Source organism: Guillardia theta (genome assembly GCF_000315625.1).
Source record: "Guillardia theta CCMP2712 unplaced genomic scaffold GUITHscaffold_7, whole genome shotgun sequence".
In the NCBI taxonomy this organism is placed as follows: Eukaryota; class Cryptophyceae; order Pyrenomonadales; family Geminigeraceae; genus Guillardia; species Guillardia theta.
Genome location: NW_005434667.1, coordinates 1,103,197 through 1,126,284, shown reverse-complemented (window position 1 = coordinate 1,126,284; position 23,088 = coordinate 1,103,197). Strand labels below are relative to the sequence as shown.

General features: G+C 48.8%; 7 protein-coding genes across 7 annotated transcripts; 4 read left to right on the top strand and 3 right to left on the bottom strand.

Annotated features, from left to right (window-relative positions):
- Positions 1-1,641: 1,641 nt before the first annotated feature.
- On the top strand, positions 1,642-3,084 carry GUITHDRAFT_64726 (hypothetical protein; the record flags this gene model as incomplete). The annotated part of the gene is made up of 3 exons (XM_005840031.1): positions 1,642-1,770; positions 1,816-2,310; positions 2,563-3,084. Coding segments are annotated over 3 exons (1,146 nt in total), but the record flags the coding sequence as incomplete, so codon positions are not given.
- Positions 3,085-5,759: 2,675 nt separating this feature from the next.
- On the bottom strand, positions 5,760-6,713 carry GUITHDRAFT_64621 (hypothetical protein; the record flags this gene model as incomplete). Its single annotated transcript, XM_005840030.1, has 1 exon — positions 5,760-6,713. A coding segment is annotated over one exon (954 nt), but the record flags the coding sequence as incomplete, so codon positions are not given.
- A 5,543-nt stretch (positions 6,714-12,256) lies between these two features.
- On the top strand, positions 12,257-13,552 carry GUITHDRAFT_133476 (hypothetical protein; the record flags this gene model as incomplete). The annotated part of the gene is made up of 7 exons (XM_005840029.1): positions 12,257-12,331; positions 12,592-12,615; positions 12,673-12,810; positions 12,865-12,963; positions 13,061-13,111; positions 13,246-13,314; positions 13,481-13,552. The coding sequence occupies 7 exons, from the start codon at positions 12,257-12,259 to the stop codon at positions 13,550-13,552; spliced, it is 528 nt and encodes a 175-aa protein (XP_005840086.1).
- A 128-nt stretch (positions 13,553-13,680) lies between these two features.
- On the bottom strand, positions 13,681-15,533 carry GUITHDRAFT_101546 (hypothetical protein; the record flags this gene model as incomplete). Its single annotated transcript, XM_005840028.1, has 14 exons — positions 13,681-13,728; positions 13,778-13,832; positions 13,897-13,946; positions 13,995-14,054; positions 14,100-14,148; positions 14,196-14,236; positions 14,281-14,340; positions 14,390-14,563; positions 14,614-14,682; positions 14,726-14,821; positions 14,988-15,041; positions 15,095-15,180; positions 15,231-15,366; positions 15,426-15,533. The coding sequence occupies 14 exons, from the start codon at positions 15,531-15,533 to the stop codon at positions 13,681-13,683; spliced, it is 1,086 nt and encodes a 361-aa protein (XP_005840085.1).
- A 1,959-nt stretch (positions 15,534-17,492) lies between these two features.
- GUITHDRAFT_150525 (hypothetical protein) lies at positions 17,493-18,112 on the top strand. Its single transcript, XM_005840027.1, has one exon. The coding sequence runs from the start codon at positions 17,828-17,830 to the stop codon at positions 18,011-18,013; it is 186 nt and encodes a 61-aa protein (XP_005840084.1). The 5' UTR covers positions 17,493-17,827; the 3' UTR covers positions 18,014-18,112.
- A 174-nt stretch (positions 18,113-18,286) lies between these two features.
- On the bottom strand, positions 18,287-18,727 carry GUITHDRAFT_41765 (hypothetical protein; the record flags this gene model as incomplete). Its single annotated transcript, XM_005840026.1, has 1 exon — positions 18,287-18,727. A coding segment is annotated over one exon (441 nt), but the record flags the coding sequence as incomplete, so codon positions are not given.
- Positions 18,728-19,981: 1,254 nt separating this feature from the next.
- GUITHDRAFT_133473 (hypothetical protein) lies at positions 19,982-22,232 on the top strand (the record flags this gene model as incomplete). The annotated part of the gene is made up of 13 exons (XM_005840025.1): positions 19,982-20,100; positions 20,212-20,280; positions 20,332-20,425; positions 20,474-20,554; positions 20,668-20,738; positions 20,787-20,880; positions 20,931-20,999; positions 21,043-21,124; positions 21,180-21,241; positions 21,294-21,337; positions 21,530-21,614; positions 21,775-21,906; positions 22,227-22,232. 13 exons carry the CDS (start codon positions 19,982-19,984, stop codon positions 22,230-22,232), a joined length of 1,008 nt encoding a protein of 335 aa, XP_005840082.1.
- Positions 22,233-23,088: the final 856 nt, after the last annotated feature.

The following is a 23,088-nucleotide window of genomic DNA, read 5'->3' as shown; positions in this document are numbered from 1 at the left end:
TGTCCTGACTCTGGCAGGAACCGGGAAAACGTTCCTCGGCATCGGTATGGTGAAGCTGCTGATTGCCAACCAAGTGATAGGCCCCGGACACCCTCTGCTGTGCATCTGCTACACCAACCACGCGCTAGATCAGTTCCTCGAGCACCTCCTGGATGAGCTCCCCAGCCTCGACCTCGTGCGCCTCGGGACGCGGACGCGATCAGCGAGACTGTCTGGCTACTCGCTGAACGACCTCAGAGAAAGGATACTGGAGCACTCGCGATGGGCCACTAGGTCTGAGTACTGCCGCATCATGAAAGGAATTAATCACTTGGAGAAGAAGATTGAAAAACATACCAATGTCATCAAGAGTAATCCAAAACCAAGTTGGAAGCTAATCAAAAATTTCCTTGAAGATGATTTTCCAACCATCTGGCAAGACTTGGTCAACGCAGAAATATTCTTGTACGATTCGGAATTTGTCTTTACAGATAGAAATGACATCTTTGAGTTATGGATCAAGCCTTATACTTACCCCCGAAGAAGCAAACAGGTACCAAGCAAATTCTCAAATCGGTTCGATCGGTTGAAATACAGAAACGATAAGGACGGAACAAGTGGAAACGCGCTGAAGACCATCAGGCAAGAATTGGATTCAGACAAAGAGACAGAGACTATGCTTCAGCAGATTCTATACCTGCCAGAGAAGCCGGTGAACATTGCAATTGGCGACATGGATGAAATCCCGGAGATTCATGACATCTGGGCTCTTTCACTGCGATCGAGACAGCTAATTGCGAGACTCATCCAGGATAAATTCAGAGCAACGCAGCATCAAACGCTGCTCTCTCTGTATTCTCGTCTACACAACTTTTACGAACAGAAGCAGCAGTTGCAACGAGCACAACAAGTCAGTTACCTTCAGCAGAACTGCACCATCCTCGGTTGCACAGTGACAGGGCTCAACATGTTCAAAGATCTCATCAACGGGCTGCAGAGTGAAGTTGTCCTCATCGAGGCAGGAGATGCTTGTGTTTCTTTGAGTTTGACTGACTTGCCCCACGGCAGGAGGCAGCGGAGATCCTCGAGGCCCAGACGCTCTCGCTCATCGGCAGCTCCATCCAGCATGCCATCTCCATCGGGGACCACAAGCAGCTGCGTCCTAAAGTGAACTGCCACAAGCTGACGGTGCAGTCCGAGGAAGGATATGACATAGACCGATCGCTCTTCGAGCGGCTCGTCGAAGATCGCGAGGCCGTGACATGTGTGCTCCGACGGCAGTACCGCATGCGTCCTGAAATCTCCGACCTGATCCGGCAGACTATCTACCCTGAGCTCCTTGACGCCGACAAGGTCCTGCACTACCCGCCTGTGAGCGGCATGACGTCGCCTGTGTTCTTCTGGAACCACCGAGTGCCTGAGGACGGGAGAAAAGACTCGTCGATGAGATACCAGACGCATGAGGGCTCCAAGACCAACTCTTACGAAGTCGCTTGCGTCGTTGCGCTCATCCGCTACCTGTTGGCGCAGGGATTCACAGCAGACCGCATCACCGTGCTCACGGGATACTTGGGTCAGAGCGTGCTGATCAAGAAGGAACTTGTTAAGTCCTCCTTCGCGGCGTTCCTCGGAGAGGAGGATAGCCAAGAGGCAGAGCTGATGATGCAAGGGTCCGAGCAGGAGGAGGGAGGGCCCCAAGGTACTGGGGCGGATGTCTCAGGAGGCGGCATACGGGTGGCAACCATTGACAACTATCAGGGAGAGGAGAACGACATCATGATCTTGAGCCTGGTTCGCTCTAACCCCAAGAGAGGTTCAGGCTTCATGAAGGTCGAGAATCGAGTCAACGTGCTCCTGTCCCGCGCCAAGCACGGCATGTACCTGATCGGCAACAAACACACACTCATGCACGATGATCGCATGTGGACTAGGGTGATAGAGCTCTTGTCAAGCAGAGGTTGCGTGGGAGACGGGATTCCTATTGTCTGTCAGAAACACCCGCAAGACATGCGGCTCTGCAAGCAGCCCCAGGACTTCCTCCAGCTCGCACGAGATGGCGGCTGCTCGCGGCTCTGCGAAGCTCTGCTGGACTGTGGGCACGTGTGCCCTCGGTCGTGCCATCCTGGCGGACATCAAGGGTTTCAGTGCCGCCAGCCTTGCTCGAGGAGGCCACGAGGGTGTCAGTTCCAGCACAGCTGCAAGAAGCTCTGCTTCCAAGATTGCGGCAAGTGCTCGGAGGTGATAAAGGACGTGTTGCTGCATTGCGGTCACTCCAACTCCATCCGGTGCTGGCAGACGGCCAATCCGACGCGGCAGTACTGCAAGGAGGAGGTCACAGTGAGCATGCCCGTGTGCGGGCATCAAGTGCAGGTGCCCTGCAAGCTAGCAGAGGACTACAAGGAGGGGCGGGTGAAGTGCCCAGTTCCATGCAGCGGTCTCTTGAAGTGCGGTCACACCTGCCCCGCCTCATGCGGCTCCTGCCTGCAGTCGGGCAGCGAAGCAGCAGGGCTGAACTTTCTGAGCTCGACGTATGAGGATATCATCCCAAAGCACGCAGACAAGTGTGAGGTGCGATGCGAGCAGAGGCTGTCCAACCTCTGCGGCCACGTGTGCGGTGCTCCTTGCCATGCCTTCTACGGCTCGAGATGCGGAGAGGCGAAGTGCGAGGAGGAGTGCTCTCTCGCATGCGCGCACTCCAAGTGCCGCAAGCCGTGCGGGGTCATGTGCAAGCCGTGCATGGAGCCCTGTGACTGGGCGTGCAAGCACGTGAAGCGATGCTCCCTGCTCTGCTTCGCTCCCTGCGATCGTCTGCCTTGCAACAAGAGGTGCGACAAGAACCTTGGCTGCGGTCACCCCTGCCCCAGCGTGTGCGGGGAGCCCTGCGAGCCCTACCAAAGCTTCTGCCGCCTGTGCGACCAGACTGGAGACGTCGGGAGGCTGCAGGTTGACCTCTTCACCTCCTCCAGCTTGAAGGACGCGAACCTCGAGGCGGACCCCCTCATCTTGTTCCCCTGCCAGCAGCACGTCCTGCAGATCAGCTCGGCGGACGCGCACATGGAGCTGCACAAGGTCTACTCCGAGGATGCCGAGGGAAATTTCGTCGGGCTGAAAGAAGTGGAGATTGCCACCACGGACTCCTTCGCAAACAAGCCTTGCCCGTTCGGCTGTGAGGACAGGAAGAACGACGGGTACAGGATGAGGCGGTATGGACGGGTCGTGAACGCCAGGAATGCAGTGCTTTTCCAGCAGAAGGTCCTCATACAGACAAACGCTGTCCTCTCGAGAAGTGAAGCAAAGCTCTCAGAGTTAACTGCACGACGATCTCACGTGATGTATGACGTGATGTATCATGAGATGTACAGCCCTTGGTCCAGATATGATGAGATGTACAGCCCTTGGTCCAAGAACGACTGCTCCTTGAATTATGCGGGTGACTGCTGGAAAGAAGAGATGTCACCCTACTTCTCTGAAGAGATCACGGAGAACGACAAGTCGGAGGAATGGAACCGAGAAGAGGAGAACTTCAACAAAGAGGAGAGCTGGGAGGGAGATAGGGAGGAGGAGGAGGAGGAGGAGGAGGAGGAGGAGGAGGAGGAGGAGGAGGAGGAGGAGGAGGAAATTAGCGAAGAAGAGGATAGCGAGGAGGAAGATAGCGAGGATGAGGAGGAGGAGCTTCTTTCGAGCATTTTGACTTTCCACCGTGAATTGGAGGGGTATCGGGATGAGGTAGTAGATGCAGTCACCGATGTTCGCTCACGAGGATTCGCGGAACCTCTTCCATACGCTCGAGCAAGATGCTTGGACCTCGTCCTCTCCTGCGTCCTTGCTCGTACCTCTCCTCTGCAACCGAATGACTGCAGAAACATTCGAAACAGCACAGTCCATGTGATGCGGGACTTGGTTGACCTCGGAGCATACTTCTCCTTCTTCTGGCTATCCACCAATGCCATCCATTACTTAGTTCAGCAGGACGAACTGGCGATCGTCGAGTTTCTGAAGTTGCTCAGCACTGTAATCAATAGTGACCTTGAGGAAAGCATACAGCACAAGATCATATGCCAATCCTTGTCTATATGCTCGACCTTGTCAGACTATGACGTCACCTGGACAGAGTCAACCGTCAGAAGTTTGCAGGAGGTGCTCGAGGCTTTCTCGTGCTACATGCAACAGTTTTCTATAGAAAGTCACGGACTTTACCTGTGGCGCCAGCTCATCCACTGCTTCATCCTATTCTGGCGCAGCGTTGAGGCCCATCGGCTGACGTCAACGGTTTGCATGCCCCTGGTGCGATCATGCGCCGAGCTCCGAGACTTGTTGAAAGAAGAAGCTGGCTCGCTCATGACGTGCGGTAACTTCAACGTCGAGATAGCAGCTCAGCGCGTTTGGAGGGAGCTAGAGCTCGGTCAGTGCTCCAGCCTTGTGTGTTTGTATGCTGACGGTGGCGGTGGCAGGAGTCCGGCCAGAGGTCGGGCGGGTCTGCATGCTCGATGCGTTGAACCGTCTGAGACATACGGCAGGCACACTCGGAGATCTTGGAGGGGATGAGCTTTCTACCCCCCAACGAGGCATGGCACGGCGGAATCTGGCGCGCTTGCCCCAACGGTATCGAGGCCCCTGGGTGGGCGCGATTGGACTGACATGTACGGTCAGGTCACCTCTATGCAACAGCAGACAGCAGGACAGCCATGGCCACATGCTTCGAGTGCAGAGGAGGTGAATCTAATTCGAAGTGGGGATAAAAGTGTGATTAGGGAGTCCGTCTTTTTGCTAGCCTACTCGATGAACAGAAAGATCGAGTTGAACACTCATGATATGCTTCAAAGGTCTCGTTCTAATTCCCTGTCTGTGATGAACAAGTTAGGAGTTGAATGCATCCGTCAATGACAGAGACACTTGCCTGTGCTGATAAGGACAACCTGATCCTGCCTGACTGTCTTGGCTTTACCTCTCGAGGAAATCATATTGGATGAAGTGTTTGAGAATTTTAAACAAGCTCGCTCGAACACTCGGGGATAATCGATCTCTCTTCTTCCAACTTGCAATTCGTTGAGTGTCTCATAGAAGTATTTGGAAAAACTGATGGCTGTCTCGTCGCAGACTGTCCCTCTCCAGCAAACGACGTTTTTGATTCCTCGATCAACGAGAAGCTTTCCCATGTTGTATGACTGACAAGCGTTGAGAATGACACATTCAACCAAAGAGTGTGATCGCCCCCAACCAACCTGTAAAGCGATTACATCTGCAACTTCTTCTGGTCGTTTGTAGTCATATTCTTTAATCTCTTTGTTCTTGTTTTCTCTGAGCCACCAAAATCCTTTGTCGCGATCACCATGTCCTGATAGATGAACAATCTTTATGTTCAACTTCTCGCAGATTTCCATAGAACGAACAAAGTTTTCAAAAGTCGGCTGTGGGATTATGCGGATATGATACAAAGCATCAAGGGATATTTCCTGCATGATCTTTGCTTCTTCATATGGGTCGATATTTTCTATTTCATCCATCAACACTGAAGATAGAATACTTTTCTTGTCCTCTTCTTCTTTCTTGTTCAATTGGTCCTCGATCTTGACCGCAAGAACTTCGACATCGACAGGCTTCTTCACAAAAAACGCGAGCACTCCCCAGTTCCCTGACGAGAGATTTCTGGCAGACTCAGCGAGTTGCATTCCTTTGCTGGCATCAAAAGTGCTAGTCCTGGCAGACAATTGCCTGATCGCTGCCTTGGGATCATTAAAGACGGATTTGAACGCCTGGAGCATCTCATCCGCGTCCACGAATCGATCTTGAGGATCTTTCTTCAGAGCTGTCTTTAGGAACAGATTCATCGCCACATCACAGGTGACAATCACAACAAACCGCTTTCTTCGTACTGCGTTGAACAGCTCAAGCACATTCAGAGAGAAAAATGGATTTTTCCCAGCAGCCATTTCATAGATAACGACCCCAGCTGACCAGACATCCACTCTCGCATCAAGTTGAGCATCACCCCTGCACTGCTCAGGACTGAAGTACTGCCATGTCCCAACGAACTGGCCTGTATTGGTCATCGTCACATCGAAATTGTCATGTCTGGAAGCGCCGAAGTCGATCAACGTGACCTTCTCGATTGTTTGATTATGCGAGAACGTGCATAAGATGTTGGAAGGTTTGAGGTCTCGATGAGTGATTGCCATTCTGTGTAATGCAGACAAGGCATCGAGCATCTGAGAGCCGATGAGTTTGATCAACTCCAGATCCAGTTTTCTGCCCTCACCATCTTCTGAGGTCTGCATAACCTCCTTCAAAGATTGTCCATGCACGTACTCCATGACAATAGCGAAAGGCTCAAGAATGCAATCAAACAATCTCACAATGTTGGGATGCTGAAGCTGCTGTAGAGACTTCAAATTCTGATATTCCCGCTCATCTGGTCTATTGCAAACTTTGATAGCACAGACTGATTGTGACTCAACTTCTTGACAAAGATACACTGTTCCTTGTCCTCCTTTTCCGATCACTCCTTGTACTCGGTAACCAGGGATCGCAATTCCTATTGCGTGAGACCCGTCCAGTCTTCGGTCAGCTTTATTCAGAGCTTTGGGCAATGAACAGTATCGGATTACATCATCCAAGTCAAGATCTGTGTAGCTTGTAGCTGACCTTTGAATCCATAGCAGCTCTAGTCTCCTCCAGACGTACAGGCGTTCGGTCAATGCTTTCAAGATAGAATGAGAATACCTGACGCATGTCATGAATGCTCGGCGCTTCAAGGCTGCAGACGAAGACACTTGGATAGAGACGACCTTGCTCTCTTCGGACTGATCTGCCTTGTGTACAATCTCATACAAGACCGGAGGATGAGGAAGCCGCGCTCTCCCGTGGATGACTCCGTTGGTACTGAGCTTCGTTCCAAGGGGAAGAGGGTTTGCATGTTGCACCATTGTCCCGGAGCAGAGAGTTTGGATTGGCTTCAGTCGCCATCCAGGCAAGACGCTTGTCAAGTACAAGTACAAGTCACTGATTGTCGAGGTCTTCGTCCACATCTCGCCAGCTGCATCCCAGCTAACCTCAAGCTCCAGCATGGCTTCATCTGATCTTCTTTGTTGCTCGTCGGCAACACGCAAGCGTCCTGTCCTTGCACCAGTTTCTGAAACTTGCACGACAACAAGAGTTAGCCGGGATTCCTTTCAACGATTGTTGTCAGAGGTTCCAACACTGTCGGCAAGGACACTAGGCATGGGGCGATACATACTTCATCCTCGAACGTGGCTGAGAATGTCTGAGGTTCGACCTCCAGCACTTCTGGAAAGTCTGGCAACCTCAAAGTCTTTCTGTAGTTTGCGTTGCCGATTCGAGCATACCTGATGCAGCCGATTGGTGGAGACTGATCCAGCGTGACTTCCGAGATAGAAAGGACAACATGTTTGTGTATATAGTTCCTTCCTCGTCTGGAGAGAAAGATCGCTTCACACCTTGCAGGAAAACAGGTCAAAATCTTGTGGGCTGTCAACGACCCATGAACATGTCCTGTGTCTTCATCGACCTCGACTAGTTGCGGGGACGTATGGAGCAGCTGAAACGATCCTGGTGATTTTACAGATCCGATGGCTTCTTGCAACGTTGCATAAAACGTTTTGTGCTTGATGATTACATTCTCGCCAGCATGGGCAGATAGGTCGAATTGCTTATAGCTAAACAGACCTCTATTCCTCCATATTTTCTTCACTTCTATCCTCTCAGGCTGCTCAAATGCTTCACGGAGCATCAAACTTGGTGGTTCTGATTCAAGACCAGAAAAATTCTTAATCTTCCTGGGAGGAGGATTGGACTTCACAATTCTCAACTTGAAAGTGCATGAACAGGAGCCTACATCATTATATGCTTGGATTCGTATCACAAAATCGCCATCTTCGAGCGCATAACCATACAAAGTGCCGTTGTTCGCGTCAAGGAAGAGGCCTTTTGGTAGGGTCCTTTCAGCTCGGAACAGAGGTGGTGGATGACCCTGAGTTGCTAGTCTTGCCGGAGCCTCCACATGCGTATGAGTGGTAATGAAATCTTTTCCGAGGACTAGAAAGTCAATGTCCGGTAACTCGTACAGCACCTGAAACTCCGTTTGAAAAAAATGAGTATGAAGGACTTTTGAGGTCTTGTAGCTAAACCTCGTGATTGTCATCCTGCGTCTGAGTAAAGAGAGATGAAAAAGGCAGAAGAGGCAGGAGAACAAGGATGCCATGATAATGATTCCTTGAGTTAGCTGAAAAGTGATGTAGCAATTGAGAGCCAATATTGCAACTAAGAAGGGAAGGACTACATAGCAAATACCTTTTTTAAAGAAACCAGTGATTGTTTTACCCTCGTGACTAATTATGATTGTTAAGATCTCGTTGATCTTCATAATTTCATCCCCTGCTTCATTGGTGTAGCGCCCAAGTCTCGCAAGTGTTCGCCTTATAGGGTCCTGCCAACTAGGATAGTTCTTATACCACACGTAAGAACCCTGCTGTGCTGGCACTCGTTTCACAAATTGATGTCTGACAGGGTGATGTATGATCTTCCCAAACTCGTACTCGTGATAGCATTGCAGACACACAAGAGGGGAATATCCACCTTTGCGGATGCAAGTCGTGCAGACCATCTGCTCTGACGCCAGCTCTAGGCACCATGAGCATCGCCAGTTGCCAGTCATATCACATTGTTTGAGATGAAGAGGTTCATGCATCAGCAAGTAGCCATTGTAGCTTTCATATTTCAGTTCCAGTGGAGCACAGGGTTGCACATTGATATACACCTCTACCTTTTGAGTGAAAATGCCGAATGGGTTTATTGCTGCAATAATCAGAGTGATGGTCGACGGTTTCTTCCAACCCTTCATGCGTGAGGTGTCGAACGTCAGATCTCCAGTATAAGTGTTGTTATCTAGCCAGGAAAAGGTAACTCCCGATGGGAGAACGTAAATCGGTGGGGGAATTACTTGTTCATCCACATGATGCACTCGGAGAACGATTCTTTCTGTATTTGGAAGATTCACTACAACCTTGTTGCAGAACTTGCCATCTCTCTTGTAGATGAAACGCCCAGGAATTTTACCTCGCGGAATGATATTCTTGACAAGAAACTTGTCTTTGCCAAACTTTGCTTGCATATTCGAAAAGTGTCTTGCCCAGCAGCCCTGACAGGCAAAATCTTTGGAACAAAAACAACAAACTGATTTCTCTAACTCCAACACCATCATCAGAAAGCAACCAAAGGCAAGGCTCGAAAAAAAAGGCAAACCAATTGCCATGAAGACAAGACTACTAATTTCATCGGTATAGAGCGGTAAATTTCGAATAAATTCCAAAATTGCTACCGAGCCCATTGCCAGTCCACACAAGAGTACGATCAAGCAGCATTGTAATCCTCTATTGTACCTGAACAGAAACATTGTCCTCATGACGAAAAAAAAGGATCTGATAGATATTCCGAGGAGCGGGGCAAACTTTTGATCAACGTCTAAGTCGTTTTGTACTCGTCTTCCATATCGACCACAAACAGGTTCCCGAGGATGGGGCCTCTTCTGATGACATCTCGAGCAAGCAAGCGTCGATCTCGCAGGCGAGAGAGCTTTCAGCATCATTGCATCCCTAAGTGAGACGTCTTCCATCTCGTTAGCCAGAGTTCTCTCTGAGTTTTCTCTACTTCTCTCTGCTGTTGCCTCCTTGTAGCATGTGAAGCAAAGTGAGGTGCCACAAGATAAACATCTCCTTCTCTGGTCACGAGAGATCCACAAGGAAGGGAAGCAACACATGGAAATACTCAAAATCATGATAGTCAACATGGACGGCAGCCCGAATCGTGCAATCAATTCCCAGAATCGAAAAAGCTTCTGTTGCCCACATTGCAGATACTCAATGTCACACAATCCATCGCCGCTTTCCATGAATATCCTGCAAGCTTTTGCTTTTTCGCAGGCAACAGATGTCAAGGTTCTTCCAGGACAATCGTACAAAGTGTAGGAATCCTCTAAGCCCGCTTCACATTTCACTGCACATGATTTCTTCTTAGGATCTCCAAAGCCATAAACAAAATAAGGTCCAAATCTCCCATCCATGTTCGTGCATTTTTGACAAACAGATTCAGTAATGTAACACTTAAGATCGCTTGCAATCTTCGCAACATCTGTGGCTTTGAAAGAGCATGAGAATGAAAGACTGCGATTACAATCAAAAGTCTTGAAAGCTTGTGGTTTCGACGATCGCATTGCAAGACAGCCAGATCGAAAAGTTTTGTCATCGAGTATGCTATTGTTTCTGAGAATTGAGCCATCTGACCAAAGAATATCAGATTGAACACTGACATTTTTGTTTGAGTCCATGTTCAATCCAATCCAAACATTCTCAACGTCTTGCATTAATCCTTCAAGCTGCACCAGCTCCTGCTGATCTTCGACAGACGAAAGATGGCCGCCGTGCTTGTTGCAAAACGCTTCTGCCTCATACCAGGAAAGCTGAGAGCGGTGCATGGAGAATCTCTTGAAAGATTGTTGCTTGCCTCGAGGGACCACTGAGCAGACGCTCGAAACGTCCAATCGTGAGTAGCACATCTTCGTAGAGGGGCTATAGCAGAAAGCTTCTTGCTGAGCAATTCTTGCTGTAGAGGCGCAGAGCCTAAGACTTGAGCTCTCGTTGATATCTTGAGGAACAACACTCTGAAATACTAACAAACTTTCCTGTAAACAATCATGATCTGTTTCGATCGCAGGACTGAGAAAACTTCCTGCTGGGCACTGGCAATATTCAAGATCGTCATAGGTAACTATCCCATTGGCACAATGCACACAAGCACTTGCATTCTTAATGTAAAGAACTGAGGTTCGGTTCCTCTTTGAAGGTTGTTGATCCCAAAACCTCGCAGATGCACTCTTCGCTTGGCAGGAATCATCGCTGAAGACACATGTCATTCTGCCTTTCTTATCTGAGAGAATGCTGAGACAACGACAATACGAGTCCGAGGTGCACGTGTCAAGACATTGTTGTATACTTCCGTCGAATGCAGAGGCAAATGTGACAAAAGACAAATCTAACACCGTTCGCTCAGCAGTCATATACGATATTGAAGCTATGGTAGCGCCTCGATCACAGTTTGAGTTGCTCATGTCCCCGAATTTCTCACAGATCACATTGTGTCTCCAGTAAGCTACTCGTTTGTTTGCACATTGACAGGAGACAAAACCACCCTGCTTGTCCCAGACGCCAGTGCTAACAAGGGAAAATCTTGCGCAAGTGCTGATACACGACAGACTTGTGAAGGAAACAGGAGATTCCATCTGCACATCTTGCGTCGGATACCAACAGTTGCTGTAGCTTGATGGCCCACAAATGATGCATGGGTGACAAGTTCCGTTGATCTCATTGTAGCCAGGTAAGCACAACCACACACAGTTCGTTGATGACACAGAAAGGTTTCCTTCCCAGAATGCATTTGAGGGGAGATTTGAGCAGTTTGCAGCCACCGCAAGCAAGCTGCAAAGGTTGGTGAGCACCAAGATGAGTATAATCTGATACTTAGCTCGCAACATGGACAAGGATCATTGCCGTGCAGCCTTTCACAGCATGCCGTGCGACTTCACAAACTCTGCTAGGAAATGGACTTTTAAAATTAATCAATCTTGTGTGAGCTAATTGAGTTTCTTGCGAGCTGACTGAATTTCTTGCTTGCGCGAAATGACCAGGGGGTGGGGGTGCCACTAGTAGTAACTAACAGACAAGGGTGGGATCGTACAACATCACCCCTGCTACTATAGGATCCAATCATGTTTTGTAGGGTGTGAGGGTAGGTAGTCCGAGTTACGAGAACGGGGGGTGTTGTCTCGTGAGGGTTGGTACACACATGAAGGGATAGAGGGGTGGGTAGTTCGGTGGGGACAAGAGCCGGGACGAGAGCCATGGCAGTAGGGGATCATGCGGGAGATGGCGACGAAGTGGAAGAGTAGAAAGGAGGGGAGAGAAGAGAGATGTCAGACAGAGCTTATGAGGGCAGAGAGATCCCCTTGCACAGCTGGAATACTTATGTATGCCCAATAATGTTGTGGAGAAAAACTCTCCAGCTTCTTATCCTGATTGAAAGTTGCCAGAGAAGAGATTGAGTGCAAGAAGATGATGAAGTTTAATAATGTTAGACGATAGGAAGGTTTTATCTCCTGCATTTTCAAAATCGCAGTGTGAGGAAGTACGATGATGGTTGAGGAAGAAGTGGGAATCATTTCAATAGATTCTTCAGTTGATTTCTACTGCGTAGAATTTTGGGCCTTGAGATGGATATCTCGACGTCAGACTCAGTCAACGACAAACAGAAGGCACGTCAGGGAAAGTTTGTATGTAAAGAACCGGTGAGATACTGGTCTGACGAAGAGCATCTGTAAGTGGAGGTGTGTTGGAAGTTGAAGGCTGCTGTTGATACAATTATTGTTCCAGTCTGTTCCTTCGCGGCGTTCAGAAATATGGGGGAAGAAATTACAGAGCTATAGCAGAGATGATCAAGACAAGGACACCTACTCAAGTCCGCACACATTTGCAGAAATATCTCCTCAAGCTGCAGGCATGATTGTTCGATGTTTCCTCTTGCCGTGCACTCATTAAGTGCTCGCAGAAAATCAAGAGATTGAAGGAGGAGGTGTCACCCATTGTCCTCTGAATCCGTGAACTGAACAAATACTGGATTGGTTTACAGGCAGAATCCATAAACGAGCAGTTTGGAAAGGGTATGAAGCAAGAGTGTTTGTCTGCGTTGGGCATTAGCGCAAGTTCTCTAAGTGCAGACCCTGTTCTGTCAGCGGCTGCGGGTCTAAAACAAGAAGTGAAAGAAGAAGTTAGTGAAGAAGTGTTGTTGCTCAATGTTTCTGAACTGACATGAACCCCGCAGGGTGCCGAAATCCGAGATGTTTCCAACTATCCGCACGACAAAGACATTGACAGTTGTCATCTTGTTGGGGCGTTTGAAAAGCTTGTGAACGAACATCGGGTTAACGAGTTCTCACATGGGATGAACAAGAACTGTCACTTTTGCGGTCCATGGCTTCAAGCTATCACGATGTGTTTCACTGATGGGTGGTGTGCAGGTCACGAGCCCAAACGGTTCTGGACTGTGGGATGTTGTATACCGTCGTGTGGTCAGAGATATTGCGAGCACTGTCTTGTGAAACATCTTCCCCATGTCGATATTCCATCTTGTGACAGCTCCAAGTGGATTTGTCCGATCTGTCGGAAAATCTGCTGCTGCGTCACAGATTGTTGCAACTTGCAGCACAGACATTGTAAGAGATATCGCCGAACGAAGTGGAAGAGCGGTGGACTAGATGACAAGGGTTTCAAGGTCAGCTCTTGCTTCTGTAACTGATGACAGTGAGGGTGAATGTAACGGCAACAACAGCAAGAAGAACCATGCAACAATACTATCAAGCAAACGAATGATGGTAGAAGCGCTGAAGTATGCCATTCGTTTGTTTGTAAGATCAATGGCCTGACTGGCCCCACAACAGATAGTCAACGAGGAAGAAGTTGGACTCTTTCTGGATTTCTGCAAGGCCACTTCTGATCAAACGATGCGATAGAAAGGTCAGGGTCACGTTTTGAAGGATGTAGGTCCAGAAAATATGATCCGTCACTGTCTTCTTATATTCTTGTTGTCACTATCCATAATAACAGTGTTTTCATATTGAAACATGAAGGATTTTCTCTCTCAGAATACAAAAACTTCAGACTCTCCATCTTTGTCTCCAAGAACCACCTGACAGATCCAAGTCATTTCCATACGAAGTAGATGTTTGTGAACTCACATATCCCGACAAATCCTGTGAAAGCTGGCGAATGTCCTCAGAGCTATTGGGTAACCTGGTTGTTTTCCTTAAGCGGCATGCGGTTTGGGAAGATGGGGAGAAAGAATATTCACTGTGACCTGTATGCAGGGACAGGGTTCTGAGAGCCTCGCACTGTGATCTCATCGATCTGCAGATGAAGATCAATACGTCGGCTATCAACGCAATAATTCGAAACCGCATTCCGAATGGCTGTCACCCACTCCTGAAGCTTCTCTCGATCTTGATGATGGAAAGCCTGGCAAGCGATCAAGACCAGCAGAGGGAACAGAGCTTCACTCACACACTTCCCCGCCTTGTCTCGCAACTCGAAAAAGGGAAGCTGGCTCAAACTGCCAAGATGCTGTTAGATATCAGCTCATCGCCACGCTCCCCTTACCCGCCGGGTGAGTCTTCTTCCGAGACGGCAGGATCTCGCACCTGGAGACAAGTGAACAAGTCTCTCGTGGCAGTTAAGATCTCACCACTGGGAGCTCGGAAGGTTTGATCGCAGCAAGAGGGATAAACCTCTTGAATTTAAGATCCTACATGAAGCAAGTAAGCCTTGCACCGCACATGATAAAATCTCTTTACCCTATCATTCTTTGTGAAAAACTTGCCAATCACAGTCTCTCCTGGTTTGCAGACAAGAACAGCATCGTTGAAAAGATACAGATGGCGATATCCGGCTCTGCCATGCTCTCGGAAATACCCATCATCCAGAAGAAATTCTCTTCCTTCTTTGACGATTTCGATTTCTGGGGGAACCTTAATGCACACAGTCATATCGTTGCTATTCGGCAAAAGTGATATGGAACCGCTCTGACTCGAGATGCTATCAGTACTACTCGTTCTCTTCTTTGAATGCCACGGATTCTCTCATTAATCTGCAAGACATAAGGGGCCAGTTGCGACACCTTGGCAAGTCACCTCTGAGGTAAGGCGTTTGGCAATATTCAGACATTTACGGACGTTTTCTTCATCTGGACTTCCTGCCGCATCTTTGACCATTTCGTCGAGGAACAACTGTTCGACTTCAGCATATGGTTGAAGACAAACGATGCAATACATGATATTTCATCACAAGTTGAGAAGGACGGACAAGCAAATCTTGAAGGGAATGGAGAGCAGAAGCTAGATTATCTTGCATCTGAAGGGAATTCATTTCCATGGATATGAAATACTTCAATACCTTAGGTGACGTCCCGACTGCTCTGTCACCTATGACTTGACCTCCAGCCTTTTTCTGGGGAGATATGAGCAGTGAGGTTGACAAACATAGCAAATGATTGTGAGCACCTGCAAGACGACCATGACACAGGAAGACAAAGTTTGAAATTCAGAATGATGAGTGATGAGTTCGTTTTCACTCGCTTCAAACACGCCTTTTGTTCACAAGTCAAGGTGGGAGAGGAATTTCCAATCACATGGAAACCTGCTAGATGAGAGGGACCCACGAACATCGCAACTTTTTCTGCAATGGTCTCGTGCAGTTGGATCAAAAGCTCACAGCATCCAGATGTTCTTGTGATCAACTTGACATGTTCAGGGCCCAATTTCCAGGCTTTGTCCTGGACAAAACTCACTGCCAGACAAGATAAACCCTTCCCGACATGTGAAAGACACATACCTGTTCGATTTCCTGTAGCTTTTGCATAAGTTGATTCAGCGATTCACAAACCTTGGTTTCAGATGATAACAATTCATTTATTCGCATTCGGATGCGCTCGGCAGCCATTTCGAACTATTATGTGCCTGAACCTATAATTTTTCTTGGTACGATGTTGACGATTCTGCAGACTATCAAAGGAAAGCATTATGATTCATCCAAAGTGGCAGTAAAAGATATTAGTAAAAGATATGCGCTGCAATCAGTACGAACATGATGCGCTTATATCCCCGAGTCTTTCCGTTAAACTAATGTATCTTTACATGCAATTCCATCAAAATCCTCAAAAAAACCGACCAGCACCATATCCTAAACCAATCTAATAAAGAAATCAAATATGCCATACGACTCGTTTGTTTGCTCATGAACCTTCTCCGTATCTTTCATGGCCACGAGAAAGAAGTTCATCCACCCGAATGCCTTTCGATCTACACCTACCTCACAATTCACTCCCTTTCTTCTCACCCTTCTTACTACAAACCTCTTCACCTCTCCCACCTATGGATCTTCTTCTGAGCTCCTTTCTGTAGAAAAAATTCTTCAAGACCAAATCTGTACTTCTCTTTCACTTTGAATACAATCTCGAACATTTCCTTCCACCCACAAAATCAGCTCCATACAATCAACTAATGCTCTCCTGACTTTGCGAAGATGCCAAGTCAGGTTTCTTTCCTCTCCTCCTCCATCAACCATGCTTTCTTTCTCTCATGCTTTCTTCTCATGCTTTCTTTCTTTTCTCATGCTTTCTTTCTCTGAGTGTTACAGACCAGCATTTCATCGACAACGTCTCTGAGCTCTCTCACCCTCTCCTGCTCCTCCTCCTCCTCACCTTCCTCCTCAGGTCGCATCAACCTGCATCTCCACAATGATCGCTATCTATGTAGGTGGGGGTGATGACCCTGACCTATATCTACCATAGAAAATGTGGTCAAACTGCTGGTGGGGGGTGCAGACTGGACCCTAGAAGTGCATGTTGGGCCAATAGTAGTTCATCGGGGAGTGGGTGCAGGGGTATACAGGGAGAATAAGGGTACTCAAATAGACAAAGCCTGGGGTGATAACAGCTGGAAGAGGGGTAGGGGTAAGATGTATTAGGGTGGCAATAATGAAGGGGGTACTGTCGAGAGCACATGACACCTATTGGAGGGGTACTTTGATTCTGATCTGGGGGTACAACAGGGTAGGGGTACAACTGTGGTCAGAGGGGAGATGAGGTACTGGATGAAGGAATGATTTGAGAATGAGGGAGATGATCAAGACCAGCAGGGTTAGCAGGGGTGTCATGCCCAATCGCTGAGGGTACGGTAGTTGACCTACCCCCATGTCACTTTCAATTGCCTACTTTGTGTACACAGAACAGTACCGGTGTAAATGTTTACAATGGACAAGTGGATTCAGCAAGGTAGGTAGGGGTGTATCTGAAACTACGAGGTGGGTAGGTCGAAGAGCCGGTGGGGCTCCATCGGAACCACAAGACTCTACTACTACTACTACTAGGGTAGGTTGTATTAATAATAATCACCAGAGCCCAGGAGGTGTAGGGATATCAGGGGTGGGGTCCTAATTGTACCCTCCTGTTGCGTGACGACGGATAGTAAAAGAAGGGGGTAGTGGATTATAATGGTTGGTTTCAGGTCAGGGGTTGGCGATGGTAAGGGCGCGGCCTTTGGAGCTGGCTCTTCATATGTACCGGTGATTTTGAATATTAGAGCAAGGGTAGTGGTAGTGTTAGCGAGGGTCCCTGGACAAGGAGTGGGTGGGAGGTAGCCCATATGTGAATCGGAATCAAATACAAGGGTAGTGATGCTCAGACAAGGGGTGAGATTCTTCAGGACGGGTTCTTTACCTGAAGAATTAACTATTGAATACCGGGTATGTGTACACTTCAAGTGACATGAAGTGGGTGGTTGATTGATGAAGGGGGTGGGCGGTCATGAATACACAAAGGCACGGGTAGGTCTGAAAACCAAGGAGGTAGGGGTACTCACAACCTTTCAGTTTATAAGCGATCCGAAGGGGGAGAAAAGCAGCGAACAGGCAAGATGTACACGCAGTCAAAATTTTGATGTGATGGCGATGCAGCATTATGACCTGTCGCTGCGCGGTGTACTTTCTCACTCCTTGTGTGTTATCTTTGCGATCTGTGTGATGGATCCAAGCGTAATTCTGACATCCACCCTTCCATGTTCCAGTCGTATCCTTCTCACAAGTCTTTGCTGGATCCTTGTAGGATATTTAAAGGATGAATGCTCGCTCTTGTACGGATGATTGAGAATTTTCAAAAACCTTGATGTCATATCCGTTGACTTTCGCTATGTTATTGGCTTGTACACAAGGAATCTGACATTCTGTTTGCAGTAGTCATGCGCACCATCCTCTACGGAAAGAAGGCCGCCAACCTTTACACCCAGGCTTTCGTTCAGAACACCCAGGCTCGCGCCCTCTACCAGGAGTCTGAGGACACCTACTACCGCGCCAACGATGCCGCGTCCTACGATGACTGGCGCCGCGCCCGCCACCAGTGGGACTATTTCTACAACCGCCACTAAATTCGGAAGTGAATTTGTTTGTAACTGGATAATGGCAGTTTGAGGATGGTCTCCATGTTTTATTGATTTCTGAGCTCAATAAAAATTCAATGCTCACCTCTTGAGTTGTCTGGACCGGTTCATATTTCTTTCTCCAAGCTTTTCTATATACTGCACACCAGGATTGGCGCTGTTCAATGCGTTCCATAGATTCTCACTCTCAGCTCTGGTCAAGATGGGATACCGAGGCTCCACCAGTTTCCACGATGTGTCATTGGTCTTGTTCCGCAAGCATTCAACCACTTCGAAATTGTTTTCCCTCACAGCCATGGCGATGGCAGATTCACCACGCGCATTGCGAGCGTACACGTTCGCGCCATGTCGGAGCAGCATCCTGCAACTGAGGTCGCTCCCTGACATGGCAGCATAGTGCAGGGGGGTTTCGTTCTTGGCGTTCCTGGGGTTGATCCATGCACCTTTCTCCAGCAAGATCTGAATCGATTTATACTTGTCATTCATGGCGGCAAGGTGAAGAGCGGTGTTTCCATACTTATTCTTGGCATTCACAAGCGATCCACTAGCAATCAGTCGAAACATGTTGACAAGCCTACCATGCAAGGCAGCATGCATGAGCGGAGTGTTTCCATACCAATCCCTCCCGTCCTGATTGGCACCCGCACTAAGCAACATTTCACAGAGGATAGGATCTTCGTACGCAGCAGCGAAGTGCAGTGGACGCATTTTCCACAGATATGTATCGAGGTGATTGATGTCGACACCACTTTGAATCATTTTCACACAAGCATCCGTGTCATTCAGGCTCAAGTATATACGGAACATCATCTCATCTTCTTTGAAATCAGAATATCGATTTGGCATCAAGGGATTGTCTTGTCCCCAATCATCAATATACGGTCCTGGCCAGCTTGGAGGCATCGGACCACGTAACGCTGATTGATTGAAGCAGGAGCCATGATCATGGTCGTCATCCAGCATGTCCACATCATTTCCTCCTTTGAAGCCATGCAAAACTTGCGTCCTTGCATAAATTTTTTTCACCATGAAAGCCGTTGAGGGTTTGCAAAATGAAGACGCTGACGGTGGTTCGCCAATCAGGCACACAAAGCAAGACGGGAAGCCCACCAGCATGACTAGGAAGAATTGATTGAGAGATTCCATAAGTGCTGAAAGAGATCGTTCAAAGGAGATTCTCTCTCATATCGGTTAACAGCATAGTGTAGATGACTTCCTTCATCTATCAATCAGTCCATTGAGCATGATCATTTCGCTCTGGAAACATTTTCCACATTTCCATCAGAAAAATTCTGAAGGGTCACACAATACTTATTGCAACAGGACGGTCCTGTAAACAATGGATCAGAATCCCTCTTGGTGTTTCACACAATCGAACTTTTCGCATGGCATTGAGTTTGGCAGAAACAGAGGAAAATGTCGGGATACCCACGAAAAATTAGCAAACAATCGTGATGCCCTGACTCGTTAATCTGGCCTAAACTGTCCAATACCTGTCATTTTTACCTCCCTCCAGCATCTCCTTCGCACATGTTACATGATCTGGTATCTTCCTTCGCATGCTGTTCCCTACTTAGTGCTATCTTTCTGCCCCCCTCTGCCCTCCGCCCCTTCACTTTGGATCTCCTTTCCTCAAGATTCTCTCGCACATCTCTCATCAAATGCTCTCTCATTGATTTTATTCTCCATGCTCCTTTCTATCCTTCCCTTCTCTTCTCGTTTCCCTGCCCATGGCATTCCCCAGCATTCTTTCAATCCAGCCGGTCTTATCCCGCACCACCCACCCCATTGCCTCAAGGAAGGGTTGCATATGGGGGTAGGGGTTATCACCCCTACCCTATCTCTCATCACATCCAAAATGATTGGTCGTGCTGTTTAGTACCCACCCCCCCACAAGATCTATACACCCACCCCCACAGAGATATAAAAAGCCGACCAGCAAAGGACCTTCGAGCAATGACAGCGACAGCGACGCCGCTGCCCGTCGCGGGCATGGCGATCGTCCTCAGCACGTTGACTTCGGAGTCCTCCAGCGTTCAATTTCTCTTTCCCTTCATCCCCTTCATGGTTCACAGGTTCTTCCTCGTCCTCTTGTGCGGCTTCTCCCCTACCTCTTCTCTTCTCCTTCTCGTGCTTCTCGAGCCTCGTTCTCGACTCGTGCGTCCAACATGACGCCGAGTCTTCAGTTTTGGTGTCGACGAGGAGGATGTTGGATTCTACGCAGGATGGATTGCTTCATCCTTCATGTTAGGGCAGTGAGTTGCTGTTGCTGTTTGTGGGTGTCTCGGTAACGCTCGGGCGCAAAGGTTCTTGTCATCACTCTTCTGGGGTTGGGCGTCGGATCGCATCGGCATTCGTCCTGTCTTGCTGTCAGGGCTTGCAGCTACTGTCATAGGAACTGTGAGTTCCTGTTCCCTACCTTCCCTCTCGTCATGCTCGCGCCGTCAGGTTGCCTTCGGCTTCTCCAAGAGCCTCAAGCAAGCGATCCTTGTTCGTCTTGCCTGCGGCCTGTTGAATGGTAACATAGCGGTGAGAGAAAGGATACAGACAGCATCGCACATGCTTCCTCTCCTTGGACCCCATCTCTTGCCCTCGTGCCCTCGTCGACTCCTCGTCTCCGAGGCTCATTTGTTCTGTTGCAGGTTGTCAAGACGTACATCGGACTGATCACGGATGAGACGAACGAAGCTCGGGCGTTCGGCTCCATCGCTCTGTTCGCATTTCTGTTTGCTAGTCTACTCCTCATGGTGTGACCCTGCAGGTGCTGGGGAGCAGGAGGAATCATCGGGCCAACCATCAGCGGCCTCCTATCCGAGCCTGCCTCCAAGTACCCCAACGTGTTCGGCGAGAACTCAGTCCGACTTCTCTAGCAAGGAGGAGGAGAGCTGACATGCGATGCGTGTAGATCTGGTCGGAGTATCCTTACCTCCTTCCCTGCCTCGTGACGTCCGTCATCCCCACGTTTGGCTTCCTGGTGAGCGCACAAGTGCTGTAGCAGCTTCATGATCGTTCTTCAGGTTGGGATCTTCTTCCTCAAAGAGCCTGATCGTAAGTCAAAACCTCACGACGGTAGCCTTGCACACGTCCAGCTGGAAGAAGGTGAGGGACAAGCTGGGAAAAGAAGAGGAGGAGAGGAGAGCGACGGATCCCGCAGAGACGGACGACAACTGCGCCGAGTCAGCCAAGTGGGAGAAGCAGGAGATGGGAGATGCAGCGGTAAAGAGCAGAGATTATTTCGCTTTCTGCCTGGTTGCTGATGTGCGAACAGAGCTTCAAGGAGAAGAAGTGCCTTGTGCGCAGTGATTCTGCCATGTGAGACTCCTCCTCCTCGTCCTTCTCCTCCTCGTCCTTCTCCTCCTCGTCCGTCTCCTCCTCTTCATCTTTGTCCCGTTCCTTGCTGTCCGTTTACTCATCCGAGCCTTATTTTCCGTTCTATTTCCTCTTCCTGCTCCGATCTTTGACTTCGTCTCTCCACAACTTCTGCTCAACTTTTGATCATCACAGGACATACGCATTCTCTAAGAAAGCGCTGCTCGCCTCCGTCGCTTACGCTCTCCTAAGACTTGTCGTCATCTGCCTGGATGAAGCCGTGAGCATCTATTCTCCTCCGCTCTTCCTCCTCTCTGATCTCCTTGCTCCTCCTCATTGCTCTTTCCATCTTTTTCTTTTTCCATCGCTCCCTCCTACTCCTGTCCTCATGTTTTTTCCTGCTCACCCTGTTATTCTCGCTTCTCCTTTCTTCTTTGCAGACTCCGCTCCTCATGTCTATTCCGCGGGCAGCTGGAGGTTTGGACTTCAACACCTCCGACATTGGCCTCGCGCTCTTTGGGCAGGGGCTCCTCCTTGTTCTCCACGTTCTCATCATATTCCCCAACCTCAAGGTCCTCCATCTTGACTTGCTCCTCCTACTCCTACTCCTCCTCCTCCTCCTCCTCCTCCTACTACTACTACTACTACTACTACTACTACATCATGTTTCGAGCCTGCTGCTTCTGCTTCTTGCTATTCCTCTTCAATTTGTTAATCCTTCTGGAACATCTATCCTGACTTCGCTTTCTCATAACATCCTCCAAATCATGATATTTCCCTCCAAAGGTCTAATTGCTTCTTCATACACAGAAAAGTTTCGGAACTCTTCAGCTCTACAAGTTTGCTTGCATGTTTATCCCTCTCGTCTGCTGCATCCTTCCGTTCCTTTCAGATGTGAAGTCCCCCCTTCTTTCTCTTCTTGTTCCTTTCCCCCTACAGCTCTGCCGTACCTCCTCTTGTCTTGCCCCTTCCTCTTCGTAACTTGTTCCTTCCCGATAGCCACCTTCTCCACCTTCTCCACCTTCTCCACCTCCTACTCCATCTCCAGCTTTCCTCTAATGAGATTTCAGATGTACGATCTCATGAGTCGGACCCTCTTCTGGATATGTTTGGAGACTTACATGTTTTCAAAAGTCTTCTCCTTCTCCACGGGTTTCACGTCCGTCACGATTCTCATCAACAACTCGGCTCCACAGCATGTAGACCTCTCTTCCCTCCTCTCCTCCTCATGACCCACCGCAGGTCATCGGCACCGTCAACGGTTTCTCGCAGATGGCTGCATCCTTTACCTCGATGATTGCTCCTTCTCTATGTGGAACTCTTTTCAGCTGGTCCCTCAAGGTCCCTCATTCTTACTCCTCCTGCCCCCCGCTGCTCCTGCTCTTGCTCCTGCTCGTTCACTGCTCCTGCTCCTGCTCCTGCTCCTGCTCCTGCTCCTGCTCCTGCTCCTGCTCCTGCTCTTGCTCTTGCTCTTGCTCTTGCTCCTGCTCTTGCTCCTGCTGCCTGAATTTCTCTCTTTTCCTTTTACCTTCGGCATTTTCATCTTGACCAAGTCCCTTATCTTATGACTCAACTTCTCTCCTCTGCGAATTAATCTTCAGCCTCTCCCTCATTCTGTTCTCATATTTTCTTCCCGCAGAACTCACTTTCGTTTCCCCTGGACTATCACTTCGTCTTTGAGTTCCTGTCGGTAAGGCTCTCCTCCTTACTTACGCCTCCTTCTGCTCCTCTTCCTGGCTTCTCCTCCTGCTCCT

What these genes read in the sequence shown, in the direction of transcription:
- GUITHDRAFT_150525 (XM_005840027.1), top strand. Translation starts at nt 17,828, where the DNA reads ATGCGCACCATCCTCTACGGAAAGAAGGCCGCCAACCTTTACACCCAG.